Source organism: Zychaea mexicana (genome assembly GCF_025766255.1).
Source record: "Zychaea mexicana strain RSA 1403 chromosome Unknown BDB00scaffold_31, whole genome shotgun sequence".
Lineage (NCBI taxonomy): Eukaryota > Fungi > Mucoromycota > Mucoromycetes > Mucorales > Lichtheimiaceae > Zychaea > Zychaea mexicana.
Genome location: NW_026516694.1, coordinates 256,361 through 283,978, shown reverse-complemented (window position 1 = coordinate 283,978; position 27,618 = coordinate 256,361). Strand labels below are relative to the sequence as shown.

Sequence of the window (27,618 nt, the reverse complement as noted above, 5' to 3'; positions counted from 1 at the left end):
TGCGGATAGAGCACCAAGTTCAGCGTATCGATTTACTCTTCATTTCTGCTGGTGTTAGTGGCTGAAAGTTGTGTACATCAATGCCGCGGGATAAGAGTTCCTGTTCTGTATGTGGTGGCACCAACTTGCTGATCAATTCCGGTTTTACTGACAGTTCTGCAGAATTGACAATAGATACATGCATTATTAGAGTCCGTTGTGAAAAAGAAAGCTTTTTTCTTCCATCCATCCACCCACTTACCATGGGCCGAGAAATCAAACAGTGTTGGCAATGCTTTGCCATTCGCCAGACGAGTTTCTGGATTGCGCAGTTCGTCAAAGAATGGATGGGCCATTGCGTCAATAGCCGATAGACGCTTCAAGGGCGCGTATTGCAGGAGCTGACTGATGAATTCAACGGCTTCGGGCGGCGTCCGTGATTTAAAGATCTATCATGTTGTGCGCCATAAAGGTCAATTACACAAAGATCACACACATATATGAAATAAGCGCTTTCCCCTCAACAACAACAACAACAACAATTGCCCCTCCCCCGCACTCCTTGAAAGTTTTGTAAATCGAACGGATGAAAGGACGGAGGACAAACCTTGGAGAATGGATGCGGCTTTATTTGCGGGAATCGATGATCGGTATAATTCGGGTTCATGGCTAACAATTGCTCCTTGGTGGGAGTGCCTAGGACCTTGATAATCTCGACGAGCTGGTCAATGCCACTTTCGCCGGGGAACATGGGCTGACAGAGCATCAGTTCAGCCATCACACAACCGGTGGACCAAATGTCAATGCTGGTCGAATAGTTTGTAGCTCCGAATATCAGTTCGGGTGCTCGGTAGTAGCGTGAGCAGATGTACGACACGTTGGGTTCGCCAGCAACCAGTATTTTGGCACTGATACACAACCCACGATGGTTGAGAGCGAGAATGACAAACAAATTAGACCATGTAAAGTTACCGCCTGTTTTTTTTTTATCACAAACAATAAACATGTACAACCCCCCCCCCTTTTCTTTCTTTCTTGCTTTCTTTACCTGCCAAAATCACATAATTTGAGGATGCCACTGGCTGGATCCAAAAGCAGGTTCTGTGGTTTTATATCACGATGACATATTCCAAGCGAATGGATGTACGCAAGCGAGCGCAGTAGCTGGTACGTGTATAGTTTGACATGGAGTGTTGGTATCGATTGCTTTGCTTTTGCATAATGACGCGAGGCACGATACACCGTTTCGGGAATGTATTCCAGCACCAGATTCAGATACACTTCGTCTTTCTGTGCACAATGGAAAACATTGGAGCAAAGCTTTTTTTAGTTCATCCTTTATCTTTTTTTTTTCCAACCCCAAAGCCCTTCGTCCCTTTCCAAGTTTTTTTTGATGTACCTTGACATCACCATGACTATAGAAGAATGCTTTCAGCGAAACAATATTCGGATGAGAAACGCTTCGCATGATCTGTAACTCTCGGTTCTATTACAGAACGTGTAAATACAACGTATGTCATTCATCGCAAAGTACTATTACATCACAATTGAAGGGCTACTACACATTTATATGCTTGCCAATCGAGTTGTTATTTACCTTGAACCGTCTATCCTGCAATACTTTCTTGATAGCAACTTCTTCACCGGTACGCAGTAATTTCGCTTGATACACCACACCGAATGATCCGTTACCGGCAACCTTGTAGGTGGAATAGTGTAGCTGCATGTCCTGGCCAGTCTTGCCGTCTTTGGCTGCCACTTTGATAACTTTCAGAGGGTCGGTTTCGCCTTTTTTTTACAAGTAGGAAAGAGAGGGTTCGTTAGGGGAAAAAGAGGGAGGAGGAGGAGGAGGGTGGTGGGTCGTTCAACGAAGGGTCTTTCCTTAAAACACACACACTCTCTTTTTTTATATATATATACCAATTATCTTTAAACCACTCATTGGACCGTGTGCCATTATTGTTCTTTCAAAGAGTTGTTGTTTCGTGTGTGTGTGTGTGTCGTAAGAAGGTCGGTTCCGGAACTGAATGCAAAAGAGAAAGTTCAAGTGAGTGTGGTTGGGATATAAAAAAAAAGAAAGAAAGAAGGGGGTTGGGTAGTGGGTAGAGCAAAGAGTAGTCAGTAGACCACCTCTTTTTGCATCTGCTTTTATTCAACGAAATGGGTGGAGGGTGCGTGCGTGTTCTGTAAATTGCTGAGCAGCAACATTGGACACGCACAAGCCAACTTTTCTCTCTCTCTTTTTTTTTCTTCACTCTAGGTAGAGGCAGGAACACTGTTAAAAAAAGAACAAACCCGAAAAGACATACTCACAATGTGTATATAGAAGAGGAGAGGGAGGTACGAGAAGTGATGGTCAATGCGTTTAATGATGCTGGGAAAGTAGTAGTAGTAGTAGTAGTTATGCGTGTGGAACGTAGTAGTAAGTAGTATGAATATGGAAAATAAAAAAAAAGTGGTGTGTGCCCGTGAAATAGAAAAAGAGAAAAGAAAAGAAAAAAGAGAAACGAGTGATGGTGGCCTTTTGCTCTCTCTGTCTCTCACACACACACACACACTCACTCTCTCTCTCTCTCTGTCTCTCTCTCTCTCTCTCACACACCCTGTTCGCTGCCCCCCCACCCCTTGGCTGCTGCTGGCTGGGTGACAGCACGAGTGGCCCACAGGTAACACCACCTCAGTCATTTGATGATTGCCATCCGCGGATCAAGTCATAAACGCTACGATCTTCCAGCTCTGGCTGTCTATCTCATAACCACTCTTCTCCTTCTTCTTCTTTCTTCCTAATACAACAACCCCCCTCTTCCACCTTCTCCCTTTTTTTATAAGCTATATATAGACATTTTGTAAGCAGTAGTAGTAGTAGTAGTAGTAGTAGTAGAGATATATACACACTACGGTTTTACTCCTTTTATTGCTGCTAGTATCCATCATTGCATCGACGACTGTCTCAACCGTAACCCAGTCGCGTCGCCGTTGTGCTCTTGTTCTTGGTCATTCAATACCAACCCGACTGCCGAAGACCGTCGCGAGCTGCGATTTGACTGTGGAATGTTGGTAGCCGTACTGATGCCGGACACGGACGCTTCCTTGACGTTCATTTCAATGGGCGAGAGAGGCGGTGTTGTTGTGTTATCCATCATTGAACCATTCGGAAAAAGCGCTGCCTGTTTTTTGTTCTGACGCTCTTCTCTTTGGTGTGCCTCGTGTTGCTCGCGGATTTGAGCAGAAGCACTGACACTGCAGATACAACAGTTTGACATGGCGTCCTTTTGTCTTTCTCGCTCAACCTCTTCCTGCTCTACCTGTCGCGTGATGGCTGTGATTGTTGTCGGGGCATCGTGCGATGAGTCAATCTTCCCGCTCACAGTGCTGCTGCTGCTTGTTCTTCTGCTATTGGCGGTGGACCGAGCAGCAGCAGTGGCAGAAGCGGTAGCATTGTCAGTGCTGCTATTGGTTGCATTGTACTCGCCCGTAATAAATGGATGGTGCTTGGCTTCTTGAGGCGTCAAGCGCCGCAATGGATCAATCTGAAGCACTTGTTTCAAAAAGTCGACCAAGCATAGACGTTTCTGCATCTCTATTAGGCATGGGCTCCAGCCAGTCAGTATAACCTCTCCCCCTTATCCAAGTACCCCTTCAGTTGTGTTGTGCTAGAGAAAATGCTTGTCACACCCACCTTTAGCCTTGTCCTTTTCGCTCATGTGTTTCCGAGGCATTGGATACGTCAAGATAAGGTCATCAAGATGGGTCGTGGAAAAATACTTTTTGCCCACCTTTTCGTTCTTGTTCTCGTCGTCCATGTACTGGTGTCTGCTCTTGAAGGTATACGAGATCCGTCCGTCTTTCTCCACACGGTTAAAGTATCGTTTTGAGTTTCGCCCTTGCTCGGTCATGTACACAGGAGGCAGTCTGTGTGTACAACATAGAAGGGAGGGGGGGGAGGGTGAATGATTAACCGCTACTCATGGTGGTGGACAGTTACACAGACATTTATGCCGCAATTTCCTTACCCAAGCGAATCAATGATGCGCGATAACTGATTGTACTCTGAACTTCCCGGAAAAAGGGGCAACCCTAAGAACAGCTCGGCCACTCATTTGAAAGAGAGAGAGAGAGAGAGAGAGAGGGAATGGTTAGCAAATACATGTCCCCTTCTTTTTATATTCAAAGGACTCACCTATGCATCCAAACGACCACATGTCAATGGCACTGGTATAATTGATACCAAGCAGCACTTCTGGCGACCGATAGAACCGGGACTGGATATACGTGTACGGCTTATTGGATTGATGACAAGCGGATCCAAAGTCAATGACTTTAATGCCGGGCGAATCGAGGTTTCTGAGCAGAATATTCTCGGGCTTGAGATCACAGTGGATGATGGCTGCTTCCTTGAGGATGATCAGGACATCAATGATCTGTGCAGACAGGACACGGACCAGGTTGATCGAGAGACCACGGAACTTGTTTTGCTTGATCAGTTCGTACAAGTTGACTGACAACAGCTCAAAGACAATGCAGAGATGATGTCTGTGCTTAAAGACATCCAGTAGCCGTAGGATGTGGTGGTCGCCTTTGGGGTCCCACTCGTTGTTGAGCTAGTCCATTGGACGTTATCCCAACATGCTTTGGGCGTGTGTCATTTTCCGCCCCCCCCCCCTCCCACGCAACCATTCCCCCACATTATCCAAGAAAGAAAAGGGAAAAAACCTTACATGTTTCAAGATCTCCACTTCCACCATACTCTGCTTAAGGTATGCCGGTTTGTTCTTGATCACTTTGACGCCAACCATCTTGTGGGTCGACGTATCTACGCATTTCACCACTTGTCCAAACGTGCCCGATCCAAGCATTTCTTGTACGACGTATCTGTTCAATGTGTCAAAATCCAAAACACCGAATCGTCCTCATTATTACTTACGTGTTGCCATGGTGCTTATCTTGTCTTCCCAGAACAGCATTTACATATAAGATCAGATCGGAATTTTCATTGTCGTATCGATCGTTTTTGCAGCCGACACTTGGTTTTGTAAGCACGCGACGCGGGTTCCGAGACGAGTCGTACCGAAAATTCGGATTTCGTCTCAAGTAGGTGGTCCGTAAAAGGATGGTCGTAGCAATTATCGGCTGATTTTGGTTTTTTTTTTAAAATCCATGGGGGGTGGGTGTTAATGACAATCTTACTGTTATTGTTAATGCATCCCGTTTACCTTGACTTTCCCACTAGCAACAACGGGATCAATGTGATATGTCTCGAAAGGATGACGGTGAAACGCACTTGGAATAGGCTGATAGGGTGAGGATAGCGATGATGATGGTGATGATGATAGTGAATGACTGTCAAGTACGCTGATCGTAGTCGCTACAGAGCAAGGAGACGTTGGTGGCGACAGTGTCTCATGCAGCTGCTGTCGTCGTTGTTGTTGTTGTTGATATCGTGGCGGTAACGGTGGCGGTACGTGTCGCGTAGCAGTAGTTGCAGGAGTAGTAACAGTGGCAACGGAGGCAGTTGTGCTCTTGGTGTCTTTGTTGCTACTACTTTTGTTATTCTTATAGCGCCAGCCTAATACACCACTCCATGTTCGTCGTCGCGACCGTTGTTGTGGTCGTTGGTGTGATTGCTCAATCGAAATACTCGTTGTTGGAACAGTTGAATCTCCTGGTTTTTCGAAATGGCGACGCATGACTATCCTATTTCCTCGACTACAAACAAACGCAAATAAAAAGTAAATGTGGTAAAAAGGTTTGTTTCTTTTCTGCTCTCTCCCCCAGTTTCTAACCCACACTCTTTTTCGCCGGTCTGGTGTGGGGGGGGGGGGCGCATCGGGGGAGGGGAAGATGCCCGCTCCAAGAAATCAACCAACGATATTACCGCAATTGCACTATGTCTTGCATGAAAAGGACGTCACGTTTCACTTTTTTTTTAATATACTACGTACGTTACGTACATCACCCACACACACACACATTACACACGCACGTTTTGGATATTTTTTTTTATATACACACAATGGAGGGGGGAGGGGTTCCGACTACTACATACTCGCTGACGGGAGGGGGACCCTTAGAACAAATAGTATCTGACCAGTAACACACCCAAAATGACAGATGCAATAATGGCAGGTGGACCGTATTTCCGATACAACGCTTGCAGATTGAGATGGCGTGCTTTATCCTTGAACATCTTGGCGCTATCCTTCAGCTCTCCCGAGATATGGCTCATTCCTAACCATTTGGATTCAGCACATAGGGCAAATACTACTACTACTGCTACTACCTTATTCCCTCTCCTTTTTCTTTAACCGTCGCCTCTCCCTAAACACAATCCCACTTACGATCCAAACTGTCTCCACGCCACAAAAGATCCTCCATGTTCTTTGTCATGATACGGGTCACATCCTGCAAATCCTCATTCAACTTGGTCAGGTTGTTCTGTGTTCGTGTGTCTTGGTATATTCTTTTGGTTTTTTGCATGAACGTATCTATATCATTTCCATCCATGAGATCTTTTGTGTGTGTGTCCACGGATCAAAAAGTAATCTCACTGATAAAGAACGGGGGTATCCCTTTCTGAACTTTACCAAACTTGACGAAAGCATAAGGTCGTAAACCAGGCTTCTCTGCCTCATTTCCATAGCTCATATTGAATTCCTTGGCCAGTTCTTCGAGATAGCTGAATGCAAGCTTGCGAGGGTATGATTTGTCGCAGATGCACAGATAGCATACACTGCCTTCAATGATATAGCTAGTAGTAGTAGTAGTAGTTTTTTCAATATGTATCGCTTAGTCCATATACATGAAAGCTCCACTTGTACCTCTGCCCCTGCTATTCCACAAGTATCTTTTTTTTCCTTCACAAAACGAATGCATCATCAATCAGTACCCAGAAAAAAAAAACTTACTGAAAAACATAAGGTCCTGATTCGATAGAACATCTCGGTTCGGAATTGACGTTGAGTCGCTTAAAAATGCTCTTAGCCTGGCCTTTGTATTCTGCCAATTCCGTCTCCACCTAGGAATATCAACCCCATCATGAATAGGGGGGTGCCCACATGGTATAAAGAAGAAAGGGCCTGGTGAGATAATGAACAAAAAAGCATAAAAAATGTACTTTTTACCTGTTCGTCATCCATACTGGCAGCTAATGGCAGGCCATCGGAAACCCGAGCGATAATGGTTGTCTTTACCATGATTTTTGAACGAGAAAAAGACACGTTTTCCAGTCAGCTTTTCGCGCTCCCTCGTGATTTTTTCTTTTTTGGAAGAGGGGGAGCCATTTCAAATTAGGGAAACAACTCCCCCGTCGTCCCTCCAGTTTTTTGCATAGACCAGGAGCCCAATACTACGTTAGAGCAACATAACTACGACAATAGAGAATGTTAACCAACGACAAAGGAAATTTTTCTCTTTCTACGGTTGCCCTGTAAATCAACTTCACCATACAACATCTTATTCTCTCCAAACCTGCCCAAAGCGGTACTATATTAACTCACCCAATCTTGATTCTAATATCCCCCATACTGACAATGATACTCCTTCAACATCCAGTTATCATCTGTATGAACTCACACACGAAAAGATAAAAAGAAAATTTCTGTGTATGTTTTTTTAAATGTACCGTTGACCTGTATTGTAGATTTCTAACCATAAATATTTGGGATTCTATTTCCACGCGTGTAAGGTACCATCATCATCCGTTACAGGAGTCCTTATTCTAGTTCTATGTGGCATCTTACGCCTTGTCGTTTTTTTGGTCGAATTCGCAGTAAGTCACTCTTTTAATGGGCACCTCATAACAAATTATTGTCGTGTTTTTCAGCCGAAATAGAATTTGCAGATATTCTGGGTCTTTACAGGGCCTTGAAGTGTCGTTTCAGTTTTTCGAAAGGCTACAGCGCAACGAAAAACGACGACAAATTTGGGATTTTTGAGATGCTCCTAGGAATAGGTTTACTTTAGGATTTGCAGCAGTAGAGCTTATCTACGCTCACTCTTTTTATTAGGGCACTTTTTTTAGTTTGCTGTTATTCGGGTTACTCTCCGTTAGATCAGTCGTGCCCGGCCTCCTCGGGTGCATACTGGTTTAACGACAAACTGTCATTGGTGTCGTCTTCATTGAGTGAGTAGCAGCAATACATCGCTTTTGGACATGCCAACATATTCTTGAGTCATGCCCATCAAAATTAAAGTATGGCCAAGGCTGTTCTTCTAGACCTTATTTTGTGCCTAATGTAAAAACGTTGTGGAAGGAGAAGGCTCGCCATTGTCATAACATGGGTCGAGTTTGCGTTTTGTCCGTTGCTTCGCTCAGGGAGCATCTTTTGCGTACAAGTCCGAGCTGTTTTTTGATTACGTACAAGGCAGAATGTAGTTGTTTCCGCAACATGTGAGCACCTCAACTTTTATGAGTTACAATAAAAGCTTTAAAGCACTGAAAAGTATGTAGAACAGTTCATATTCCTGGTCTCTTTGCATGCATTACTGTTATCTGATGGATCGTGACTATGACAAAGTAGTAAATATAAGATGTATACAGTAAATATCTTCAACATAGAGCCGAAACGTGTCTATTATATGCAGCTCACTAGCTTTGAATGCGTCGTTCTGTATAACGCGAAAGATATACGTACCGCCATCAGGGCGCAGGACTTGTTTTGAATCATCTCTTATAGAGTCCTCTACTAGATCCACAAGATCGTGCTAGACACATTGAATTATAACGGCAACCTAACAGGTCCACTCGGATTGTTTCTGCTGCAACTCGTAAACTTGCTGGAGGCCCTATATTTAGCGGCTGACATATTCTTGTTTCAATCAACATCATCCATCTTGTTAACAGATTCATGTTTCTCATTTTCTCTACATATCCAACATTAGACCCCATAATGATTGCGACTACCTATTAAGCATATATATATATCTATATATATATATATATACAGTCAAATAAGCTTACCAGGTCAATATTTATGGCTGTAAATGTCAATTTACTTTTTGTTGCCAATGGATTATATTACACCTGCCATGCTGCATATGAGATAATAATGGCGCTAGTTTCCCCCGAAAAAAATTATAGTCGGTTCTTGGGTGTCTTACGTGCCTGCGGATAGGTCCTATTCTTCTCTTTCCTTTTTTCACAACACCGAAATGTCACATCCTTACCGGCCTTTTGGAGGTAAAATTGAAATTGCTGTGGCAAGATCTGCACTGATCTGCACACCTTAGTTTCTGGTCAAAAAGGATTCTAATAATTAAATGCTATAAAAAAAGGGTACCGACCACGTCCACCGCCAGGAGCACCCTACGGTGGCGGTGGTAGAGGATACCATGGCGGTGGCTACATGCCAGGCCGACCACCATTGGTTCGTCCAATGTCCCTTTCTAATGCAGGACGACACAATCTGCCACCCAGTGAAGAGAAACAGAAAAGACTTTTCGTGGGTGGCATCGCCCCTGGTATTAACGATGATTGGATTGAATTGTTACTCAAGGTAACAATGAACAAACAAGCTCCACCCAGTTTTTTTTTTTTTTTCGTTTTTATAAATCGAATTTCAACAAAGAAAAAAAAGAGCACCCGAAATTTATAATGTGAATCTTGTCTGTTTGTAATTATAGGCAGGCGGTAACTTGAAATCCTGGAAACGTATGAAAGATCCACAGGGCAATATGAAAGGCTTTGGATTTGCCGAATACGAAGATGCAGAGAGCGTGTTGCGAGTACTGCGCGTGTTGGGTGGTGAAAACGATACGCATGATGGCTTGGTGTTAAAAGCTAGGGACGATAGTAGTGTTGAAAAGAAGCTGCTTGTAGGTCTTTTTTAAAAGAAAGAGCGAGAATTTGACAAGATACTCACATGCTGTGGATTGTTTCTCTCTCTCTCTCTTTTTTCCCCGTATGTCATTTAGGTGAAAGCAGACGACAATGTTCGCGAATTTCTTCAACAACATCAAACGGCACAACCAGATACAGAAATAGAAACAAAAGATAAAGATGCGCTGACCAAAATATACGCGTACGTTGATGCGATCAACCGAGGCCAGGATCCAGCCTCAGCCAACAATAATGCAGAAGATGATTCCCGCATGACCGATGCATCACCAACAGCAGCAGCAGCAGAAGGAGAAGAAGGGACTGAGCCAAAGGAACAAGACACAAACGGGGACAATGATTTATTGAACAAAGAACTGGCATTCTTCAAAGAACGCGCAGCCCAAAGAGATCAAGAAAAACAGCGGATACGAGAAGTTCAAGAAGAACGTCGTGCGCGATCACCATCACCATCCGATTACAATCGAAGACGACGAAGTGGTGGTGGTGGTGGACGTACTACTACTACTACGACGACACGCGATGACTTTGTACGAGGACCTACAGAGCATGCACCTCCACAAGAAGAAATCGATATTGACGACGAAGAACTGGAACGAAGGAGAATTGAGAAACACGAAAAAGATGTCGAGCTTGCTTTCCGACAACGAGAACGACGGTTTGAAGGACGTGAGCGTACGAGATTACATGACTACGAACGTGATCTGGAACGATTAAAAGAAGCTGAGGAACGACAAGCGCGTAATAAGGAATATTGGGCAACAAAACTGGCAGAGTGGGACGACGACGTAGAAATTGAAAAAGGAGAGGTGGAATTCTATACTAACCGGTAAGTGAAGGGGGTTTGGACTTTATATATATAACAAAGGCAATGATTATTTGTGTATGTTAAAAGAAGAATCCTTTAAAACTGGTAATATGTGTATAACTTAGATCACGATGGCGTCGACATAGAGAAGGGGTTCGAAGAAGAGAAGAGGAACGCGATGAAGAGGATCGACGACTTGAAGCCCAAGAAATTGAAGAAGAGCGCCTACGCATTGAACATGAAGAACGTATGGCAAGGCAACAACAACAACGCGAACAACGCGAAAAGGAGCGAGAAGAGGAGAAACAACAACAACGTGACGCCGAAGCGAGTAGAGCCGCAGAAGAAGCTGCAGCAAAACCAAAGATAGCATTGAAACCAACCAAGCTCAGTTTCAATGCACCGATTAAACGTATCTCTGCGATGGGCGGTGGTGACGATGAGGATGATGAAGAAGGGGGTGGTCGCAAACGACGTGTCTTGGTTCCTTTGGATTATGGTGATGAGGACGTGACTATGAGCGAAGCGTCCACTACCACCACCAGTATGGATCCTGAAGAGCGCGCCACTAAGCTCAAGGAGTTGATCGGCAGCATACCCAGCTCAGAGCAAGAATTATGGAATTGGCCTGTCAAGTGGGATCAAGTGGATGAGGTTCGGTTATTTGTTTGTTACTGATTTTGGGACTCTATCTAATCTATTTTTTATGGACATAGGCACTTATCGAAGAGAAGCTCAAGCCATTTATCTCCAAAAAGATCACCGAGATTGTTGGCGCGGAAGACGATGAGTTTGTCGGCTTCATCTTGGATTTTGTCCGAAGACAGCAAACGCCTGATACACTGGTCAAGGAACTGGAAATGGTAAAGTCTTTTTTTTGGGTGGTTCCCCGTTCGGTTGTTTTTTAACTATTTACTCACACTCATACCGCCTGTTTTTTTTTCTTTCTGTTAGACGCTGGATGCCGAGGCTCTCGTGTTTGTGATGAAGCTTTGGAGAGCACTTATCTTTGAATCAGAACGAAAATCAGCCAAGCTGTAAATGAAAAAAGCTTTAATTTCCCTTTTCTTCACCCCCCCCCCCGCATGTGTATTTAATTTCGGTAATGATGCCTGTAAAGACTGTAGGTTTAATATTCAAGCCGTCTAAAATAAAACAGTTGCGTCTTGATGCCGCTGTTGAATATGCTAGGTATATAATAAGCCGTTCCTTTTTTTTTGGTTTTCTTAGGACTGACATCTCATATATGTGTGCTTTTAATTGAAAAAAAAAGACATTACGATTTACAACTCGTATATATTGATCTCGATCGGCCGATCGAAGAATACCCACCACTGGACTTGGTAGTCCACAAGATGTCAGACATTTACGGTAAAATGTTACAAGGCGATCTTGGTGAAAAACTTAAATTCGAGCGATTCCTGGTAACGTCCTGAATATTATGGTCGAGATTAGCCTATTCCTATCTTATTTAAAACAATATGCGGAAATTCCAGAGCTTTTGTACCCATCATCCCAGTGTTCGGATACTCGATCCATGGGAGAACGTGAAAACCTTGTTGGATCGAAAAAGCACGTACGAGAGCTGCGTCAATGCAGCAGCAGCAGCAGCAGCAGCAGCAGCCGCCAGGGGCTGTTCCTCCTCCTCCTCCTTATTCCATGTCCCAAACACAGTGTTCCTGAATAGTATTCAGGACCCCATCCACGCGATCCAATTTCCAGTATGTTTTTCCCGGTTGTTGCCTAGCTATACATCATTAAAAAAACAAAAAACTCACGGCTCCGAGTTTAGGTCATCTGTAAACGACAGACGGCGTGTGCTACGGGTGGATCGCATCAGATGGCACTGGTTCCATCGTCAAAACATGTGTCAGATTTGAACCCGTATTTTGGCGCTGATGAACCGGTGATTCTTCAGCAATTCATACAACATGATGGTGTGCTTTTTAAAGTGTATGTTGCGGATGGACACCTCTACACCTATACTCGCCCGTCATTACAGAACACGTTCGAGTCGGTCGTCACGTTCGACAGCCAAACGTTGCCCAAGACGTTCGGATCATCCGCGCAACAACAGCCTCATGTGGTGACTGATACTGCCATGCAAAAGCAGAAAGTTGCACTTGTTGACCACGAGCGTCTACATGGCATTGCCGATCGTCTTCAGTGCCAACTTGTAAGTGTGGTCAGTGGGAAAAAAACAATAAGGAAGGGTTTCTCACTCGCAAATAAATAAAACCCCCATCTAGGGACTGACGATGTTTGGCTTTGATGTGGTGGTGGAATCCGGAAGGACCGATGCGTACCATGTGGTGGATGTAAACTATTTCCCCAGTAAGTGATACTTTATACTTGCAGCATTACTGTTGTCGTGCATGTGCATGAATTTTATGAAACTGATTATAATCTGCCTCTTTCTAATGAACCCCTCAACCTCCCATCCCCTCTCTGCTCTCTCCTCTCTTTTGCAATTCTTTGGCTCTCTTTGTTCATTTCCCCTGATCTGTGCATCTAAGGTTTTGCGGAAGTAGATGATTTCCACCAAGTATTTATTAAGATACTGCGTCGACATCTCTCAATGTAAAAATAAAAGGTGGGGACTGAAATACTCCGACGGGCGACCACACTTCTCTTTTGCCTGTGTATTTTCTATTTCCCTTTCTCTCTCTCCTTCTCACTTTCCTCTCCCTTGACTTCTTTTTCTCATACACGCACATATTCATAAAACGTACATACCTTCTTTACATATAATTTCTATTCCTAATCCAAAATAAACGCGATGCCTCCACCATCCAATTTTCAAATAATGTCGGGGAAACCGGCCAGCCAATTAACCCCTCATTCCACACCTCCTGATGCAAGCAATGTCCACGGCTGGCTGATGAACGTACAACCACCGTCCTATTCTAACGGTGTCGACAGCGACAACGACGACCCCAGTGTCGATATGCAAACAAGCTTTAGGTAAACAACTTGAAAGCAGGGTTTTGGGATGCGATATAGAAGGCTCTATCAAACCGGTTGCAGTAATACCGAAAGGACAACAACGGAGCCTTTTTCTTTATTATCTCCAAAACACGAAAAAAAAAGGGGGAGAGAAGGGGAGGGCCATAAACCTGACAAGATTTAATTAAATATAAATAGACGAGTCAAAGGACGACCACTGTCAATAGCATCCATCAGTTCCGAAGACAGCGTCAATTTGGATGAATTGATTAAAGCCAACTATGCCTCGGATATGGACGATGAAACGAGTCTCCCAGACCTCGCTAACCTGGAACTCGATGATTCGGATGAGGAGTTTTGGAAGATGGACGAGGTAAATTCCTTTTCCCAGACAAAGGCGAAAAGGCAAGCAAATGATAAATTGACAAAAAACTGTATATGTATGCGCACACGTGATGTATAGTCCTCCATTGCATCCCACAAATTGCCCACCCCGCCCATGAAGCCTGCTGCGTTCCCAAGGATCCGTCGACATCGTTCGGGCAGTCTGAGCAGCGAGAACAGTGTGACATCTCAGTCGACTGTAACGTACAGAACACACAACCTGATGCACCCATCGACATCAAACTCAACTGCTACCTCGGCCAACGGCAGCATGACTAGCGGCAGTCATCATTATCATCCTCCTTATCAGCAACAGCAGCATCTATCACCGCAACAGCAACCATCATCATCAGCACGTCTTCCAAAGCCTGCACAAAGCCACTCGTTCAATACCTCTTCGAACAACAACAACAACAACGAATTACCTGCCCGTTCAGGCTCAAGAATCGGCATGACTTCCAAACTTGCCAAGCGGGCATCGCATATACCAGCACCCTCCAGTTCCCGGCTTGCCACACCCAGTCCGCAACGCACACTGTCAACGCGGTCGAGCAGTAGCATTGGTAGCGGATTGGCAAGATTGAATGCCGCAAACAACAGTAGTACTTGTTCCTCACATGCGCGCGACCAGCAGCAATCATCGAGTCTATTATCGGCAGCGCCAAGAACAAGCAGTCGTTTAGGCAACCGTGCCAGTCATATCCCATCGACAGCAACCTCGCGCGCACGATCACCCATGGGTATGTTGGGTGGTAGTAGTGGAGGAGGGGGACAAAGAACTAGTATTTTTGGCGGTCCTCCCTCTTCCTCTTCAGCGTCCCGTCCACCGTCACGACAACAACAACAACAACAGCAACATGTGTTGCCACGGTCAACGGCATCCACGACAAGAAGTGCGAGCCGGATTGGCATGACAAAAAGATCAGCATATTAGGAGGGGAAGGAGGAAAATTAATTTCTCCTACCCACCACATCCACCTTTCATTTTTTCATAATTGTTGTGTATAACATAATAATCTGGTTTGTCATTCCCTCTCTTTTTTGTTTCTTTTCTAACCATAGCAGCATACATTATATACTACATCTTTTTGATACTACTACTACTACTACTATTACCTCCATTATCATTACCACCACCACTACTACTACTACTACTACTAGTAGTAGTATATCATGAAAATACTACACTTATATATATCGCACAACGCATTACGCACAGACAACAAGCATTTTAGAGAACGCCACACACAAACACTTACACATTCCTCACTTGGGTCCCAATAAGCGTTACACTGATATGTTTTATTATACAGCAGCGGGAAAATCTTATTTATCATATCTTTAATGTGATATTACCTTGTTGCCTCTTGCGGTCACGGGTTTTCGTCAAAACAGGGCTCATTTTCTCCCAAAGTGACTGACCTTCGCTTTCGAGTAATTATGGGGTCAGTGGAGCTGGGAAGACATTGGTCTTGGAATACTTGAAGCATCGTTTTGATGTCGGCCAAATAGACCAGGTAGCCGCGGAGATCACGTATAGACAATGGCACATTTACATTCGCTATCTCGATCATAATATATAATCCATCAGCCTTTAGTTGTACAAAGTAAAAGCAAGCAGATCAATGTTGACTGCTCGATGATTTTTTGCTTCATATTCAGAATTGACTTCACCAAAGCCGATGTTGTTTGTGATGTGGTTATCCATAACGATGCTAATCAAACAATCAGGTGCCATAGTCTCCTTGTACTGTCTCAGTGTTTTGTCCTGAATATTGAACATCGGTAAGATTGATATCATATACAATCTTCAAGTTCTCGCATACCACCTAATTCTTATGCAGCATTTGTCATCATCGAATAGGTTTTGGAGCGTGAGAAGCAGATAGCGTGTGCAATATTCAGATTCTTGTATGGAGCATCATGATCCTAGAATAAAAAATTTATGATCAGAGTCATGGTTTCATATATTCGCTTTGTTCTAGATTGCTTACACGTGATGAACAGAAAGAATCAATTTCCGGTTCAAGTCATTAGCATCCCCTCGCTAAAGACAGCACTTCCATGTACGCATCCATGCGGTCGATTTTTTCGGCTTCCAAATCCTAAAAAGGGTATGTCAATCCGACCGATACAATGTTATTACTTGTAGTTTCAGTATCACCTTACCATCACTATTTCAATTAGTTTCATGGTTTAGTGAGCCTGGAAACGTGATAGCTGCAACATTCCAGTCTTGGTGTGATTTCGAGATAATAGCACGTGATCTACGTATGTCTTATTTTATAGACTAAAAGGCTTTTATTGCTCTTGTTATCTCATTGTTGGGAGCTATAGGATAATACAATATAATAATGATATCTTACTTATTCAGGAGGTTATGATAATTGTGTGATAGAGAGAAGAGAGGGGGATTTAAAGGGGATAATGGTATATAAGTACAAGAGCTGTAGTTTTGTGTCACTGCCAATTTTAGTGGGTACCTCGGAATAACCTTTTTCTAGATTATCACTTGTACTTCACACGGACCACGCTGCTTGGTAAAAACTGCTGGATAAGGCGGGAAAATTCGATACGTGCGTAGTTGTCAACCACCATCTACTAAAAGGGACGTCTATAGTAATGCAGGAACGAATCGCTGTCGCCCTTACGGATCATGAGCAAGTACGCGCAATGCTCACGCAGCGTTACTTGGATCGTGTCGTGCGACACTGACTCGCAAGTCAAACCTTTGGAACCATCCATTATCGCCAAATGGGAACATCAGGACGTAATGGAGCGGCATATACGATGCGTGCAAGGAGCTGATACGACGAAGACTTTCTGCACGATCGTGAATGACAAAGTCATGCTCCCGTGCAGTGCCATCCACAGTACGTTCTACCACCATTGCTGCTACTTCAGGGTAACCCTGTTGATCATAGCGACGGCCCAAATCGCTTTGTCGAATTACAGCCTGAAGTGTTCCAAGTGGCTGATCACCGTGGGTTTCGACAGCAGAAACGAATGTGCGCGCCAAAGGATTGTGCGTCTCCATTACACCTTGCAGCATTTCGATCGTCTCGCGGAGGAGCCCAGAATACAAAGTCGTACGTCTTGCCAATTGCTCCTGCGTATCTTCGAAATAGATCTGCGAATAATTCGCTTGCGCCTGGTTGTCGGGTCTCAGTGCACCAACAGCATGATACAATGTACCATTAATACGGTAAGTGGGCACGCCGCCAGCGCCACTTGCTAAGACTGGATCGACGTTACCACCAAGAATGGATGCAAATGCAAACATACTGTTATATGCCCTAATGTTGGTGTGGAAGTTGACACTAACAGAATTATTGCAATCACGATTCATTTGGAGGTCGCAAGGTGGAGCAGGAGGAGCGCGAGGAAGTGGCAATTGAATTTTCCCGGAAAGACAGCAGAGACCCCAATGCGAGGATTGCGCACGGATGATGTTGTGAGCTTTCCATCCAACCACATCAGCGCACCGCAAAATGGGCAAAGAATTTCCATGCGTGGTAAGGCATGACGGTGGAAGGAGTCACCGGCAGTATAGCATGCGTTTGGCCCAAAAACGTCTTCTGGCTCGAAGGGGACTACGCGCGCAATGCGGTATTGTGCCCCATGCTCATGCTGGACATTGCTCGGGTTAAACGGACAGAGGCGGTGGGTGCGGCGCGTGTGTGTTGGTGCCCAGCAACTGGTGCAACGCGTAACTCGTGCGGTGGTGGTAGGAGTAGGCGTAGTTGTTGAGGGAGGATTGGCAATGGTGGGTGATGGTGGTGGAGGCGACGGAGGCAAGGCAGCAACAATGGGAGAAGTTGGTGGAGGCGACGTGGCAACAGCTGAAGTAGCTCGAGGAGAAGCAGAAATTGTAGCTTTGTCAGCAAAAATTGCAATAAAAGTACCTATCACAAAGCCATCGGTTTGATTGGCAGGATTCAGCTTGCAGAAACGATAGGATCGCCTCTGATGAGTAATCGAGCCACAGACGCAGGATCTAGGTGTAGTAACAGGGAGTAGGAGCAGTAGGATCCTCAACGACAATCTACCCGTCATTCCATTTTTTTTCCAATTAAACAAACTGTAACAGTAAATTTCAAACGGTGGCCTTAATCATACATTGCCTATTCTACGGCGAACGTTGCGAGAATGAAGTGGGCACGGCCCATTATTGTAACCACAGCGACAGTCTTGGGCAACGTCAGATTGCTTCAATATTCAAATAAGAAAAGTTAGTTAGTGCACTTTAAGTTTTTTAGAGCAGTCTGTCAGAATCTCAGGCAAGAATCCCGGGCAAGGCTCAAAGATGCTCAACGATTTTCATGAATAAACCTTTCAATTGTCGTTTACGAAAGATTGAAGCAGTAACACACCTCTTGCGAACTCATAGTAAGATTATAATAGAGAGAGACAACAAAGTTGAAGTGTAAACGTTCCTGAGAAACACGCGTGTGCGGGCAAAAAGAAGGGTGACAGGATGCTAATTTCCAAATATGGACTTGAGTTGGGATTGAACCGTAACGACCTCTCTTATATTTCCAGAGTAGAGATGTGATATCGACTACACAGAAATAGCAAGTATAGCAATTTCCGTTTTATAATATTTCGACTAAGATGGTGTACTTCAAGTTGAGTTTGACTGAAGAGTAAAATAAGTGTGAGGTAATGTCAAGACGATATGAGCAAAGAATACAAGGAGAGTAATGAGAATCAATTTATCTATAATTACTTTCTTATGCTATCGCGATTATTATATTAAGCGTTCTCTACTATATCATGCAGTTTGCTCAAAAATAAGAGAATGACTCTTACCAGCTGCTACATATAAATGTGTACCAGAATTATCGTCGATACACTCTTACCTTCAAAGCAAAAATTAAAGCGAACGAGAAATAGATCTTTGTCAGTTATGACAATTTATTAACAAATAAAGCACCTTTCTCCTACATATTTTTTCGGGTTGTGATGACATACAAGTCACGCTAGTGTTTCTATGAAAAAAAGTATTATTTGATATGATAGCAGTATCAGTTATTGATAGATAAATATTCGGCCTCAACTACACATTGCATTGAGAATCTTCCCTCAATGTTATCATATGTAATAATCTCCTCCATCTGTTACTGATGTACTATAATACCTATACCTGCCATAGTAAGCGATCTATCACACTGATCGCTATTGAAATAATCAAACCCTGCTCCTTTTCTCTTCTCCAATGAAAGAAATATCATATGATAGACAACCTCGAGCCTCCAGATTTTCATTAACATCAACGGTCGTATTGATTGTTACACGACTCCCCAATATGTATATGATAGCAATCCTACATAACGTATAAGAAATCAAGATGGATACATGTTTTATGACATAGCTCCAGTGACAGACAATGCATCTTTGAAAATCTATGTTTTTATATAATAGACTCTCAACAAACTAAACGCTGTAATAACAAAGAGACGACCCAACAATCATAACCATACTGTTATGATAGCGTCAGGCGGGGAACATGGGTCTGTTGATGTATCATACAGTTATTATACATATTAATACGCTTGCACAACGTCAGATAAACTAAAGACTGATCTTCTTGTCCAACCCGCACCACGATAAAAAAGAGAAATGCTGTTGAAATCATTGCTTAAAGGTGGCAAGTAGAAATTCCAAGTCGTTGTACATATATATATACTACACATACGCACTCCTGTTTTACGAATGAGTTGCCCTGTTACGCGGTCTGCCTCATAATAATATGCATTATGATCGAATGACTTTTGAAGCTTATACATACTTACAACTGGTTAGAAAAAAAACTGCTTCTATAAAGTTTCATCGAAATAGATGCAGGAGGCTAGTAACTCTAGCTCGACCGACATATGTTAGTATACTGTATGCGTACAGCAGTACATATTACTGCTTTCTTTTAAAAATAGCGTTATAAATACGACGGAGGATGGTGAAAGGGTCTTGTACACGAATGATCTGAGCCAGTGCACGCATAACATATACAAGTTATGTACATGTACATATGTACAGTGGGAGCCATCCACTCCTCAGGAGGAGGCAAACTTTGCGAGACCCTTACATGTTCTTTAATTTTAAAAATAGCATGATTCTATGGTATAGGTGCTCAATTGAGCAGTATTTTATACAAAAAAAAATACAACACAACAAGGGTTTGTCTGGTGATCATACTACTACTACTATAGAGTGATAGAATGGCTGCAATGAACAGCGATGATGACGACGTTAATGGATTGCATCATTATAGAGTATAATGCCATATGAGAAATGTTGAATGGATGATAAGCACTACACTACTATTACTACTACTCCTAGCCACTCTATCAAACATGGGAACACTGTGATCGTGCGGGCCGTGCGTCGGCATTTTCTTTTTTTAAAACTTGACTTGTGGAGCAATGTGCATCAACAACGCTAGTAAAAGAACGCTTAGGATAGCGTATATCAAAGCCGAAAAACTGAACCCTTTAAGTCAATGTCATACGCACAGTATAGAAAAAGTTCATTAGTTTTGCGATCTCTTCTTTCCACCTCGTTATACGAGCACGTACCAGTACCAAAAGAAGCCTTCAGATGACCAGGAAGCACCATGATCCTGCATCTTGTATCAGCTCCTGCACTAGCCAAATATTTGCCTGAAGGGCTAAAGGTCAAACTTGTGATAGCGAATCCATGCGCGTTCTTCACTTGCAGCATAGGCTGGTTACCAAAAGGAGGGGGGGGTGGCATACAGAAAAAAGCGGGGGACGGTTAGTAAAAGTAACCTGAGTAAATTGGTGAATTATAAACGAACTCTCACCCTCAAAGTTTTCGCATCCACGAGTCCAACGCTCAGATCCGTTGACGCATAAGCCAACAGATCCCCAGATGGACTCACACTGAAGCTTGTGATACTCTTGCGACACACACTGGCCGTCTTGACCTGCGTGACCGGATAGCGGCGCTGCTTCCGTTTCCGCAAATCCCAAACGCATATGAATCCATGACCGCGTGATTTTGGGTTGACCACTGCATAGAGTTTGCGCTCGTTTGACGACGAGGAAAGGTTACTACTGTAGCGACAACAACGGAACTCGCACTCGGTCTTTTTGTTCAGTTTGGGACTATCAATGACCTGTGTGATGGTTCCGTCTTCCAGGGACACGATGATCAATGCCTTGGGGGTTGCTACAGCGAGATACTCCTCTTCAGGATCCACGTCTACATCTTGTACGCCGTTGAACCGCAGGGGCGGGAATGCTAATGTCAAATCTGGCATCTTGAGCACTGTCACTCGACCGTCCGTGAAGCCGGTTACCAGATATTGACCAGAACGACTGAACCGGGTTACTTTCTATAATGTAAGGCATAAGCTCAATGTGCTTCCTCTCGATCTATCATTGTTTTTATTAATGCATGGAAAACACACACACACACACACACACACCTGATAATCTTCAACGTTCCGGGTAGTACTCGCAGATGTTTTGTTGAGTGGCTGTATTGTGCTGTTATCAATGTTTAGATGGAATACGTACAGTCCTCCTCCTCCTCTCTCCCCCAAAAACGACGCAATCCATCCTTGGGTCTATAGACTCAATGAAAAAACGGACCTTGATCCGAGTTCAAAAAGGTGGCAAGATTGATTCTCTCCCCGCTCGATCACGTTGGCTTCGTCATTGATTCCAGTAGCAAACAACGGTAGCTGGATAGAGGGAGAGAGAGAGAGAGAGAGAGAGAGAGAGCGCGCAAAAGTTAAGAACATGTTTTTGCTAGTATTCCAGATAAACTTACCTTGGGATGGCAAGCGACAGACATTGGGCAATCTTTCTGATCGGGTATTGGCCATGTTATAGGCGTGTCGTCATTAACAGGAAACGCAATCTATGTTGGAGTGCCCAAAGAGATGGGGCGTAGTCAGTTGTAAAAAAAAAAAAAAAGTCGCAAGTGAATGTGCGGGTTGCAAAGAGTTTCTTTGAATTACCAGTTTATTCTTGACGCCTGATTTCCCCGTTCCGCCACCACCCACAGCGACAATGCGATCGTCGACAGCGAATTCTAAACCATAGACTGGAAAGTCGACCTTCTTTATGAAAGACTTCATTGGCCCTGAGCAAAAGCGGTAAAGGCCCTTCTTGGGGTTGGTGTACCCCCCAATAATACGCATAAAGTGACTTTTTTTTTAAAGGTCCGGCTATCCGCAAACAAAAAGCTACAGTATTTGCCGCATTCATTCCATCCCCATGACAACAACATTGGATGATGCTATTAGGAAAGGCATCTATACATACAAACATACACAATACAGCAACGTATACTATCGGCACACATGCACATCCTCAGTGGGCGGGTTGGCTCTCTCTCTCTCTCTCTCTTGGTATTGTTATACATTGACTCCACATTACGCCGCAGGTGAAGGGAATTAACAAGAATAAACGTTTGATGCATGCCAAGAAGTCGGGCCTATGTCTCTCCTTTTCCACCAAACACTGTAGTCATTAGGATGCGACGGCTATTGTTGGGTCTCTGTAGCCATGGCAGGATATACAGATGGTTTCTTGCAATGCAAAAGAGTATAGATGGGATACCAAACAGAGCCAATAGACGGTTTAGAAGATCATATGCAACTTGATGGAGGTTATTTTATAGTTTAGAATTTTGAAATGTTATTATACATAATGTGAGTGGATGGAAAGTATGAGCTGATGGATGGTATTCATTTTAATTTGGGGGGGGTTGGGGTGGAATTAAGAGAGGTATGAAAAGCAACGATGAGAGTAATTAGAGATGGTGTGGGCGCCCTTAATTTTGCCAAGACTTGGATGGGATCGAACCAGATGCAATGCAAAGGCGGTCCACTTGCCATAAAAGTCCATGACAGCAGGGTGCAGAACTCTGTGTGTGTGTCTGGGTGGACGGTGAAAAGGAGGGGGGGGGAGACTTTGCAGGAGTGAAAGATAATATTTTTACCATATTGGTGAAATTATCCCAATACAGGAAATTAAACAACTATTACAACTTTTTTTTTTTTTGGATGGTGTGGGTAATACACCATTTCCCACATTGTATCATGCTTCGTATCGTCATCGTCATTGTCATCGTCATCATCATCATCGCATAGCGCGCAGCGCAATATGGATCGCGATGGTCTGAATGCTCCGCTGCCGGTTGTGGTTTGTGTTGCGCACGAGTGCTTGATCCTCCATGTCTTCAGTATCAATAAAAAACAACTGCCCCAGGACAGGTCGCGCTGTATCTTCTGGTGCTGGCGTTCGGTCGTATTCCACCGCACTGTGCGTATAATACACCGACTCGACGTTCTCAAAGCGTACGGATTTGTTGGATTTGTTCGAATCGGACGATTGGTTGGACGACGTTGACTTGCGACGTGTGATGTTGGTGCGAAAGAGCCTTCGCCACTGACGCACAAAGGATGTAGAGGAGGTCATGGCCATTGTTGTTGTTGTTGTTGTTGTTGCTTTGATCTGTGTTTGGCAGCGCAGTTGTGCGGATGATTGATTGTTGCACCGTTGTTTTGCAAGAGGTGTATCTGTGGTATATGTAAAAAAAACAAGAGAGAGAGAGAGAGAGAAAAGAACAAAAGAAGAAAAAAGGGGGGACTTGCTGAACAAGAATTTTTTATTTTTTTTTAACTTTTCCCACCAAAGGCAAAGGCAAAGGGAAAGGGAAAGGGCGTGTCTGAGTGCTTGCTTGCACCGTATGATTCTCTTTGTTTCTATGTAATGTATGCCCGTCTCAGCCCGAACTTGACCGAGTAGACTTATCTTCCACTCATCGCATTCATGTGCGTTCCTGCCAACTAGAGCAGCCCTATCGCACCACTAAAAAAAATCTCCTTTTGCATTCAATGCTACCAACATCATTCATCATCAATATCATACCACGGTGTGAAGATAGCCAGGTAGTGCTGCTACTACTACTACTACTACTACTACTACCCGCACTAACATTGTTGCTTCTAATACTCTCGAAACCTACTCCTTCAAAATTTGAATAAAGGCCATACTCCCTTTTGCGGCGTGTGTGGAGATACGCGAATGTCTTGGCAGCAGGAGTTTGATGATGATGGTGGTGGTGACATTGTACCTCTTTTTTTATTTATTATTTTCCCCTACGATGGACAAACAAATATCCCTTCCTTATTGCAATTATCACACCACCACCTTAGGATACCCTCGCTCCCGACTCCGTTCGCCCTGCCACATCTTGCATTCACAGCTTCCAAGGGCCATACTCCTCCTCTTCTTCTCTCTCTTTGATGTCAATATCAGCTATGATCTGACACTATCTTGGACTCTGCTTTTAATGTATGATATCATTATTAAACTACGACTGGTACTGGGGACAATAAGGAATGTCTTCCGCTCCGGTTACATGTTCGCAAACATTTTCTTCAGTGTTGCTAGCCGGCTCAATATCAATGTTTGTGAGTGTGATGTCTGTACAGGGTGTATCGATTGAACAGTTCATGGTGACGATAGGTTTGCCGTGCTCACTTGCGGATCCAAAGATGTTATCAAAGGTAATGTTCCGGATCGTGAGCGAAGCGTCATCTGATCCGACACAATATTCCGGTTGATTGCCATCGCAGTAGTCTGTGAATGTTAATGTTGTTGTTGTTTGTTTCATGCACGCAGATATAAATCAAAAAAAAAAATTAGTTCGTCACATTAGTGGTTTTCATTTTTACTTTTGGACCCAAAAAAAAAAAAACTTACGAGTTGTAATCACAATTGCATTTTCAGCATTTGTCACCTCCATGTTGGTGAATGTAATGTTCTCGACCAGCCCCTTGCCGCCAGCCCAAGTCTTTATTCTATATCATAAATCAGAATAAGATGAAGTGTGGGTTCATCCTATTCAGTAGATTGTAGTGTATTGAACTGAGCCGACAGGAACAAGCTCTATGATGATTACCTTGCTCCGTTTTCACAATCACGGCATGTAACGTTCCGAACAACAATATCGGTAACAGCATCGATCTGTCCATCACGTGCATACTGACCGAGCGAGCCAACAGACAAACCGTGTGATCCGGTGCAATCCAGGTTTTCAATGAGAGTGTTTGTAGTGTTATACTTGAACGAGACACAGTCGTCTTGGTTCGCAATCACCGAATCCTTGATAACAACACCGGTGCTTGCTAAGAGATCCCACCCGTCGGAATTGCGCACAGGGAACTACGTACACACCGTACATGTCAATGCGTCTTTTTTTCTGCACACCTTTATATCTTAATTGTCTGATGTACCAAGTACTTACTGAAGACTTGGTCTCAGACCAGATGTTCATATTGGTGAATACGGCATTATTGGCATTTCTGACGAAAATATGCCAGAAAGGGGATTGGATCACCCAGATATCCGACACATGAAGATTATTGACATTGTCAAATGTCATGGTCACCGGTCGAGGGTCTTCAGCCTGCATAAAAAACACAAGGTTTTAGTTTCTCAGATCGATCAGATCCCCAGGAAAAAAAGAATATAATTACTATACCACAGCATCCCACCAGACTTGGCCTTGACCGTCTACAGTACCACCGCCATCAACACGGATATCATCGCCGCCAAGGACCCAATAAGTGCCGGCACTCTGAAAGTCGAGCAAAAAGATGTTCTCTTGCCACCAAGCCATGTCGCTGTCATCAAAAGTCACATTGCCCTGGATTGAGATATGGACATCATTCAGTCCACTGATGTTCATGGGCTTGTGCACCATGTAGTTGAAGTTCTTGTTGAACACGACGCGGGAGTGCTGGCTACATTTCTTGAACGTCGACATGATTGCATCGGAAGTGTCCCCTTCTTTGTGTGGAATCATGCACGTTCTTCTTCTTCTGCCACCATGGCCCTTGTGATGATCATCGTTGTCATTGTGTGCTAGGGCAGTCGTTGCTAGCACTACTGCCATAAAGAGGAATAGCCATTGGCCTACTTTTGTTGCCTTCATATGGAATATATGATAGAAAAGAAGAACCGCTGCTCAAAGAGTGAGTGTGATTTGGAGAGCTGTACGTGAGAGAAAGAGAGAGAGAGAGAGAGAGAGAGAGAGAGAGAGAGAGAGAGAGCAGCAGCAGGCAAATCAAAAAAGCTTGGTTCACTATTACAACAGTACACGGTAGCTCGTCTTATATATACTTGAAGCGATGTTCATTTACTTTAGAAAATATAACACTTCCAATCGCTCTCACACACAACGCTTTCTATTTTCTTTTTTTTTTCGTCCTCCCGTGGCTCGTGGGAAGTCAATGTAGAATATCTCCATTTTTCTCCTTGAATCCGATAAAAAAGGACCTTTTTCACGGAACAATTCGAGAGATGTGCCTGGTGTAACTGTACTCCATTTAATGCCTGATAGCAGCAGAAATCTGTTGCCCCTTGTTTTTCCTTTTTGGTGAATTTCCCATAGTCCTACAACTTTTACTTTTGCGGCTTTTCTTGTTCGTGCGGAAAAAGCCGACGAGGCTGATCACTTTGTTCCATGCCAAGTGATGTAGGTATACTCACTGTCAGACAAGTTTTTTGGGACTCAAAAAAAATTACCGAGAAATCCACCGAACATAAAGAGCTTTTAGGTTGTAGATGCCTATTTGCCACCACGCCGTATTGTCGTGCATTTCGTTGTAACAGTATAGGATGGCAAGCATAGGATGCAGATATTATTAACATGGCGTAAAGGTGTGTTATTCTTGGCAATAGATCTAATTAAGCCTTATTCACCATTTTTGAGCTCGATACAAGAGTTTTGGCCCAGACTAGATATGTTGGCACCACGGTTTTTAGCCGACTACTTCCCTAGAAGTAGGAGTAGCTCTTCTCGATCGTCCGAAATTTCGCTTCAAATGCAAATTGATTGAACGAAATCGACAGTATGTCTTCTGAGTTCAAGTACCCCACTCTTTTCCTAATGGTTTCAAAGGAGATCCCGGCACTCCGTGAGCTTCTTCATCATAAGGCCACAGTTGCTTCACAAGATGCTTTTGTATCCCCGCTTTGGGCGATGAAGACTAGAAAGTGCTCACGAAGCTTTTCCTGCGCTTGCTTGATTGTAAAGAGTAGGATCAGCACCAATACATATTCTGAAGAAACATAGTATGATCAGTACTTTGGACTGACATTGCTACAGACTTCTTTTTCATAAGTTGGCTTGGGAGGTACAGTACGGTTTCCCCATCACAGAAACGGGGGCGTGATCTCGTTTGGCGGTACGTTCAGGCATTCGTTACAGGCGCGAACAGCCCCAGCCGCACTTGGAATTACGTTTTGAATAGTATCAATCAACTCGATGATACTCTCATCAGTGTATATCTCCTATCGGGACCTACAACACCACTCTCCAACATTGGCGTACTGATGTAGTATAGTTCCAGTCATGGTGATCCACAGATAGAAAGGACATACCTCTTGGGTTCAGCACTTTTTTTTTTGTTTTGGGTTTTGTGGGCGGTCTGCCTCTTTTATTTTTTGCGTTCTGTTTATTTGTAACTTGGATGTTTTTTTGGAAGCATCAGGAAAGTGATTTTCGTTGTTGTCCCCAGCTTTATCGGTTTCAGGTTCGATTACAGTCGTTCCAATACTAAAAGGGCGGCTTTTTTTAATTCTCAAAAGACGGGTTGGTTTTTTCTCAAAGCGCTTATTAT

The 27,618-nt window shown here is 43.7% G+C and overlaps 9 protein-coding genes across 9 annotated transcripts; 3 read left to right on the top strand and 6 right to left on the bottom strand.

Moving 5' to 3' along the window:
* Positions 1–19: 19 nt before the first annotated feature.
* BDB00DRAFT_882905 (kinase-like domain-containing protein) lies at positions 20–1,936 on the bottom strand (the record flags this gene model as incomplete). The annotated part of the gene is made up of 7 exons (XM_053128189.1): positions 20–156; positions 242–428; positions 587–887; positions 1,028–1,269; positions 1,379–1,465; positions 1,577–1,767; positions 1,900–1,936. The coding sequence occupies 7 exons, from the start codon at positions 1,934–1,936 to the stop codon at positions 20–22; spliced, it is 1,182 nt and encodes a 393-aa protein (XP_052980328.1).
* Positions 1,937–2,768: 832 nt separating this feature from the next.
* On the bottom strand, positions 2,769–5,800 carry BDB00DRAFT_820727 (kinase-like domain-containing protein). Its single transcript, XM_053123322.1, has 7 exons — positions 5,193–5,800; positions 4,904–5,109; positions 4,698–4,851; positions 4,160–4,580; positions 3,993–4,074; positions 3,659–3,891; positions 2,769–3,559 (listed from the first exon to the last, which is right to left on the bottom strand). The coding sequence occupies exons 1-7, from the start codon at positions 5,664–5,666 to the stop codon at positions 2,910–2,912; spliced, it is 2,220 nt and encodes a 739-aa protein (XP_052980327.1). The 5' UTR covers positions 5,667–5,800; the 3' UTR covers positions 2,769–2,909.
* A 71-nt stretch (positions 5,801–5,871) lies between these two features.
* BDB00DRAFT_820722 (Longin-like domain-containing protein) lies at positions 5,872–7,361 on the bottom strand. Its single transcript, XM_053123321.1, has 5 exons — positions 7,101–7,361; positions 6,885–6,994; positions 6,564–6,727; positions 6,318–6,464; positions 5,872–6,207 (listed from the first exon to the last, which is right to left on the bottom strand). The coding sequence occupies exons 1-5, from the start codon at positions 7,170–7,172 to the stop codon at positions 6,047–6,049; spliced, it is 654 nt and encodes a 217-aa protein (XP_052980326.1). The 5' UTR covers positions 7,173–7,361; the 3' UTR covers positions 5,872–6,046.
* Positions 7,362–9,353: 1,992 nt separating this feature from the next.
* BDB00DRAFT_762607 (uncharacterized protein) lies at positions 9,354–11,663 on the top strand (the record flags this gene model as incomplete). The annotated part of the gene is made up of 8 exons (XM_053119342.1): positions 9,354–9,473; positions 9,601–9,792; positions 9,892–10,291; positions 10,352–10,643; positions 10,748–10,938; positions 10,993–11,276; positions 11,339–11,485; positions 11,577–11,663. The coding sequence occupies 8 exons, from the start codon at positions 9,354–9,356 to the stop codon at positions 11,661–11,663; spliced, it is 1,713 nt and encodes a 570-aa protein (XP_052980325.1).
* Positions 11,664–11,754: 91 nt separating this feature from the next.
* On the top strand, positions 11,755–13,304 carry BDB00DRAFT_344623 (inositol-tetrakisphosphate 1-kinase). The gene is made up of 6 exons (XM_053117015.1): positions 11,755–11,813; positions 11,896–12,046; positions 12,119–12,343; positions 12,415–12,798; positions 12,872–12,956; positions 13,139–13,304. The coding sequence occupies exons 2-6, from the start codon at positions 11,978–11,980 to the stop codon at positions 13,204–13,206; spliced, it is 831 nt and encodes a 276-aa protein (XP_052980324.1). The 5' UTR covers positions 11,755–11,813; positions 11,896–11,977; the 3' UTR covers positions 13,207–13,304.
* A 421-nt stretch (positions 13,305–13,725) lies between these two features.
* BDB00DRAFT_344606 (uncharacterized protein) lies at positions 13,726–15,216 on the top strand. The gene is made up of 2 exons (XM_053117014.1): positions 13,726–13,941; positions 14,032–15,216. The coding sequence occupies exons 1-2, from the start codon at positions 13,861–13,863 to the stop codon at positions 14,884–14,886; spliced, it is 936 nt and encodes a 311-aa protein (XP_052980323.1). The 5' UTR covers positions 13,726–13,860; the 3' UTR covers positions 14,887–15,216.
* A 4,805-nt stretch (positions 15,217–20,021) lies between these two features.
* BDB00DRAFT_820703 (uncharacterized protein) lies at positions 20,022–20,798 on the bottom strand. Its single transcript, XM_053123320.1, has 2 exons — positions 20,528–20,798; positions 20,022–20,434 (listed from the first exon to the last, which is right to left on the bottom strand). Exons 1-2 carry the CDS (start codon positions 20,670–20,672, stop codon positions 20,421–20,423), a joined length of 159 nt encoding a protein of 52 aa, XP_052980322.1. The 5' UTR covers positions 20,673–20,798; the 3' UTR covers positions 20,022–20,420.
* Positions 20,758–21,773, bottom strand: BDB00DRAFT_882902 (uncharacterized protein; the record flags this gene model as incomplete). Its single annotated transcript, XM_053128188.1, has 4 exons — positions 20,758–21,309; positions 21,403–21,463; positions 21,569–21,660; positions 21,750–21,773. The coding sequence occupies 4 exons, from the start codon at positions 21,771–21,773 to the stop codon at positions 20,758–20,760; spliced, it is 729 nt and encodes a 242-aa protein (XP_052980321.1).
* Positions 21,774–24,302: 2,529 nt separating this feature from the next.
* BDB00DRAFT_871811 (pectin lyase fold/virulence factor) lies at positions 24,303–25,889 on the bottom strand (the record flags this gene model as incomplete). The annotated part of the gene is made up of 5 exons (XM_053126871.1): positions 24,303–24,571; positions 24,695–24,792; positions 24,894–25,156; positions 25,239–25,400; positions 25,476–25,889. 5 exons carry the CDS (start codon positions 25,887–25,889, stop codon positions 24,303–24,305), a joined length of 1,206 nt encoding a protein of 401 aa, XP_052980320.1.
* Between the last annotated feature and the right edge of the window lie 1,729 nt (positions 25,890–27,618).

What these genes read in the sequence shown, in the direction of transcription:
- BDB00DRAFT_820727 (XM_053123322.1), bottom strand. Translation starts at nt 5,666, where the DNA reads ATGCGTCGCCATTTCGAAAAACCAGGAGATTCAACTGTTCCAACAACG. An exon ending in GTGGTCGTTTGGATGCATAG is followed by an intron (nt 4,075 to 4,159) that starts GTGAGTCCTTTG and finishes CTTTCAAATGAG; the next exon opens with TGGCCGAGCTGTTCTTAGGG. An exon ending in CGAAAAGGACAAGGCTAAAG is followed by an intron (nt 3,560 to 3,658) that starts GTGGGTGTGACA and finishes CATGCCTAATAG; the next exon opens with AGATGCAGAAACGTCTATGC.
- BDB00DRAFT_820722 (XM_053123321.1), bottom strand. Translation starts at nt 7,172, where the DNA reads ATGGTAAAGACAACCATTATCGCTCGGGTTTCCGATGGCCTGCCATTA. An exon ending in CCAGTATGGATGACGAACAG is followed by an intron (nt 6,995 to 7,100) that starts GTAAAAAGTACA and finishes TGATATTCCTAG; the next exon opens with GTGGAGACGGAATTGGCAGA. An exon ending in TCAGGACCTTATGTTTTTCA is followed by an intron (nt 6,728 to 6,884) that starts GTAAGTTTTTTT and finishes TACTACTACTAG; the next exon opens with CTATATCATTGAAGGCAGTG.
- BDB00DRAFT_344623 (XM_053117015.1), top strand. Translation starts at nt 11,978, where the DNA reads ATGTCAGACATTTACGGTAAAATGTTACAAGGCGATCTTGGTGAAAAA. An exon ending in TTAAATTCGAGCGATTCCTG is followed by an intron (nt 12,047 to 12,118) that starts GTAACGTCCTGA and finishes CGGAAATTCCAG; the next exon opens with AGCTTTTGTACCCATCATCC. An exon ending in TCCACGCGATCCAATTTCCA is followed by an intron (nt 12,344 to 12,414) that starts GTATGTTTTTCC and finishes CTCCGAGTTTAG; the next exon opens with GTCATCTGTAAACGACAGAC.
- BDB00DRAFT_344606 (XM_053117014.1), top strand. Translation starts at nt 13,861, where the DNA reads ATGGACGATGAAACGAGTCTCCCAGACCTCGCTAACCTGGAACTCGAT. An exon ending in AGTTTTGGAAGATGGACGAG is followed by an intron (nt 13,942 to 14,031) that starts GTAAATTCCTTT and finishes CGTGATGTATAG; the next exon opens with TCCTCCATTGCATCCCACAA.
- BDB00DRAFT_820703 (XM_053123320.1), bottom strand. Translation starts at nt 20,672, where the DNA reads ATGCTGCAAGTGAAGAACGCGCATGGATTCGCTATCACAAGTTTGACC.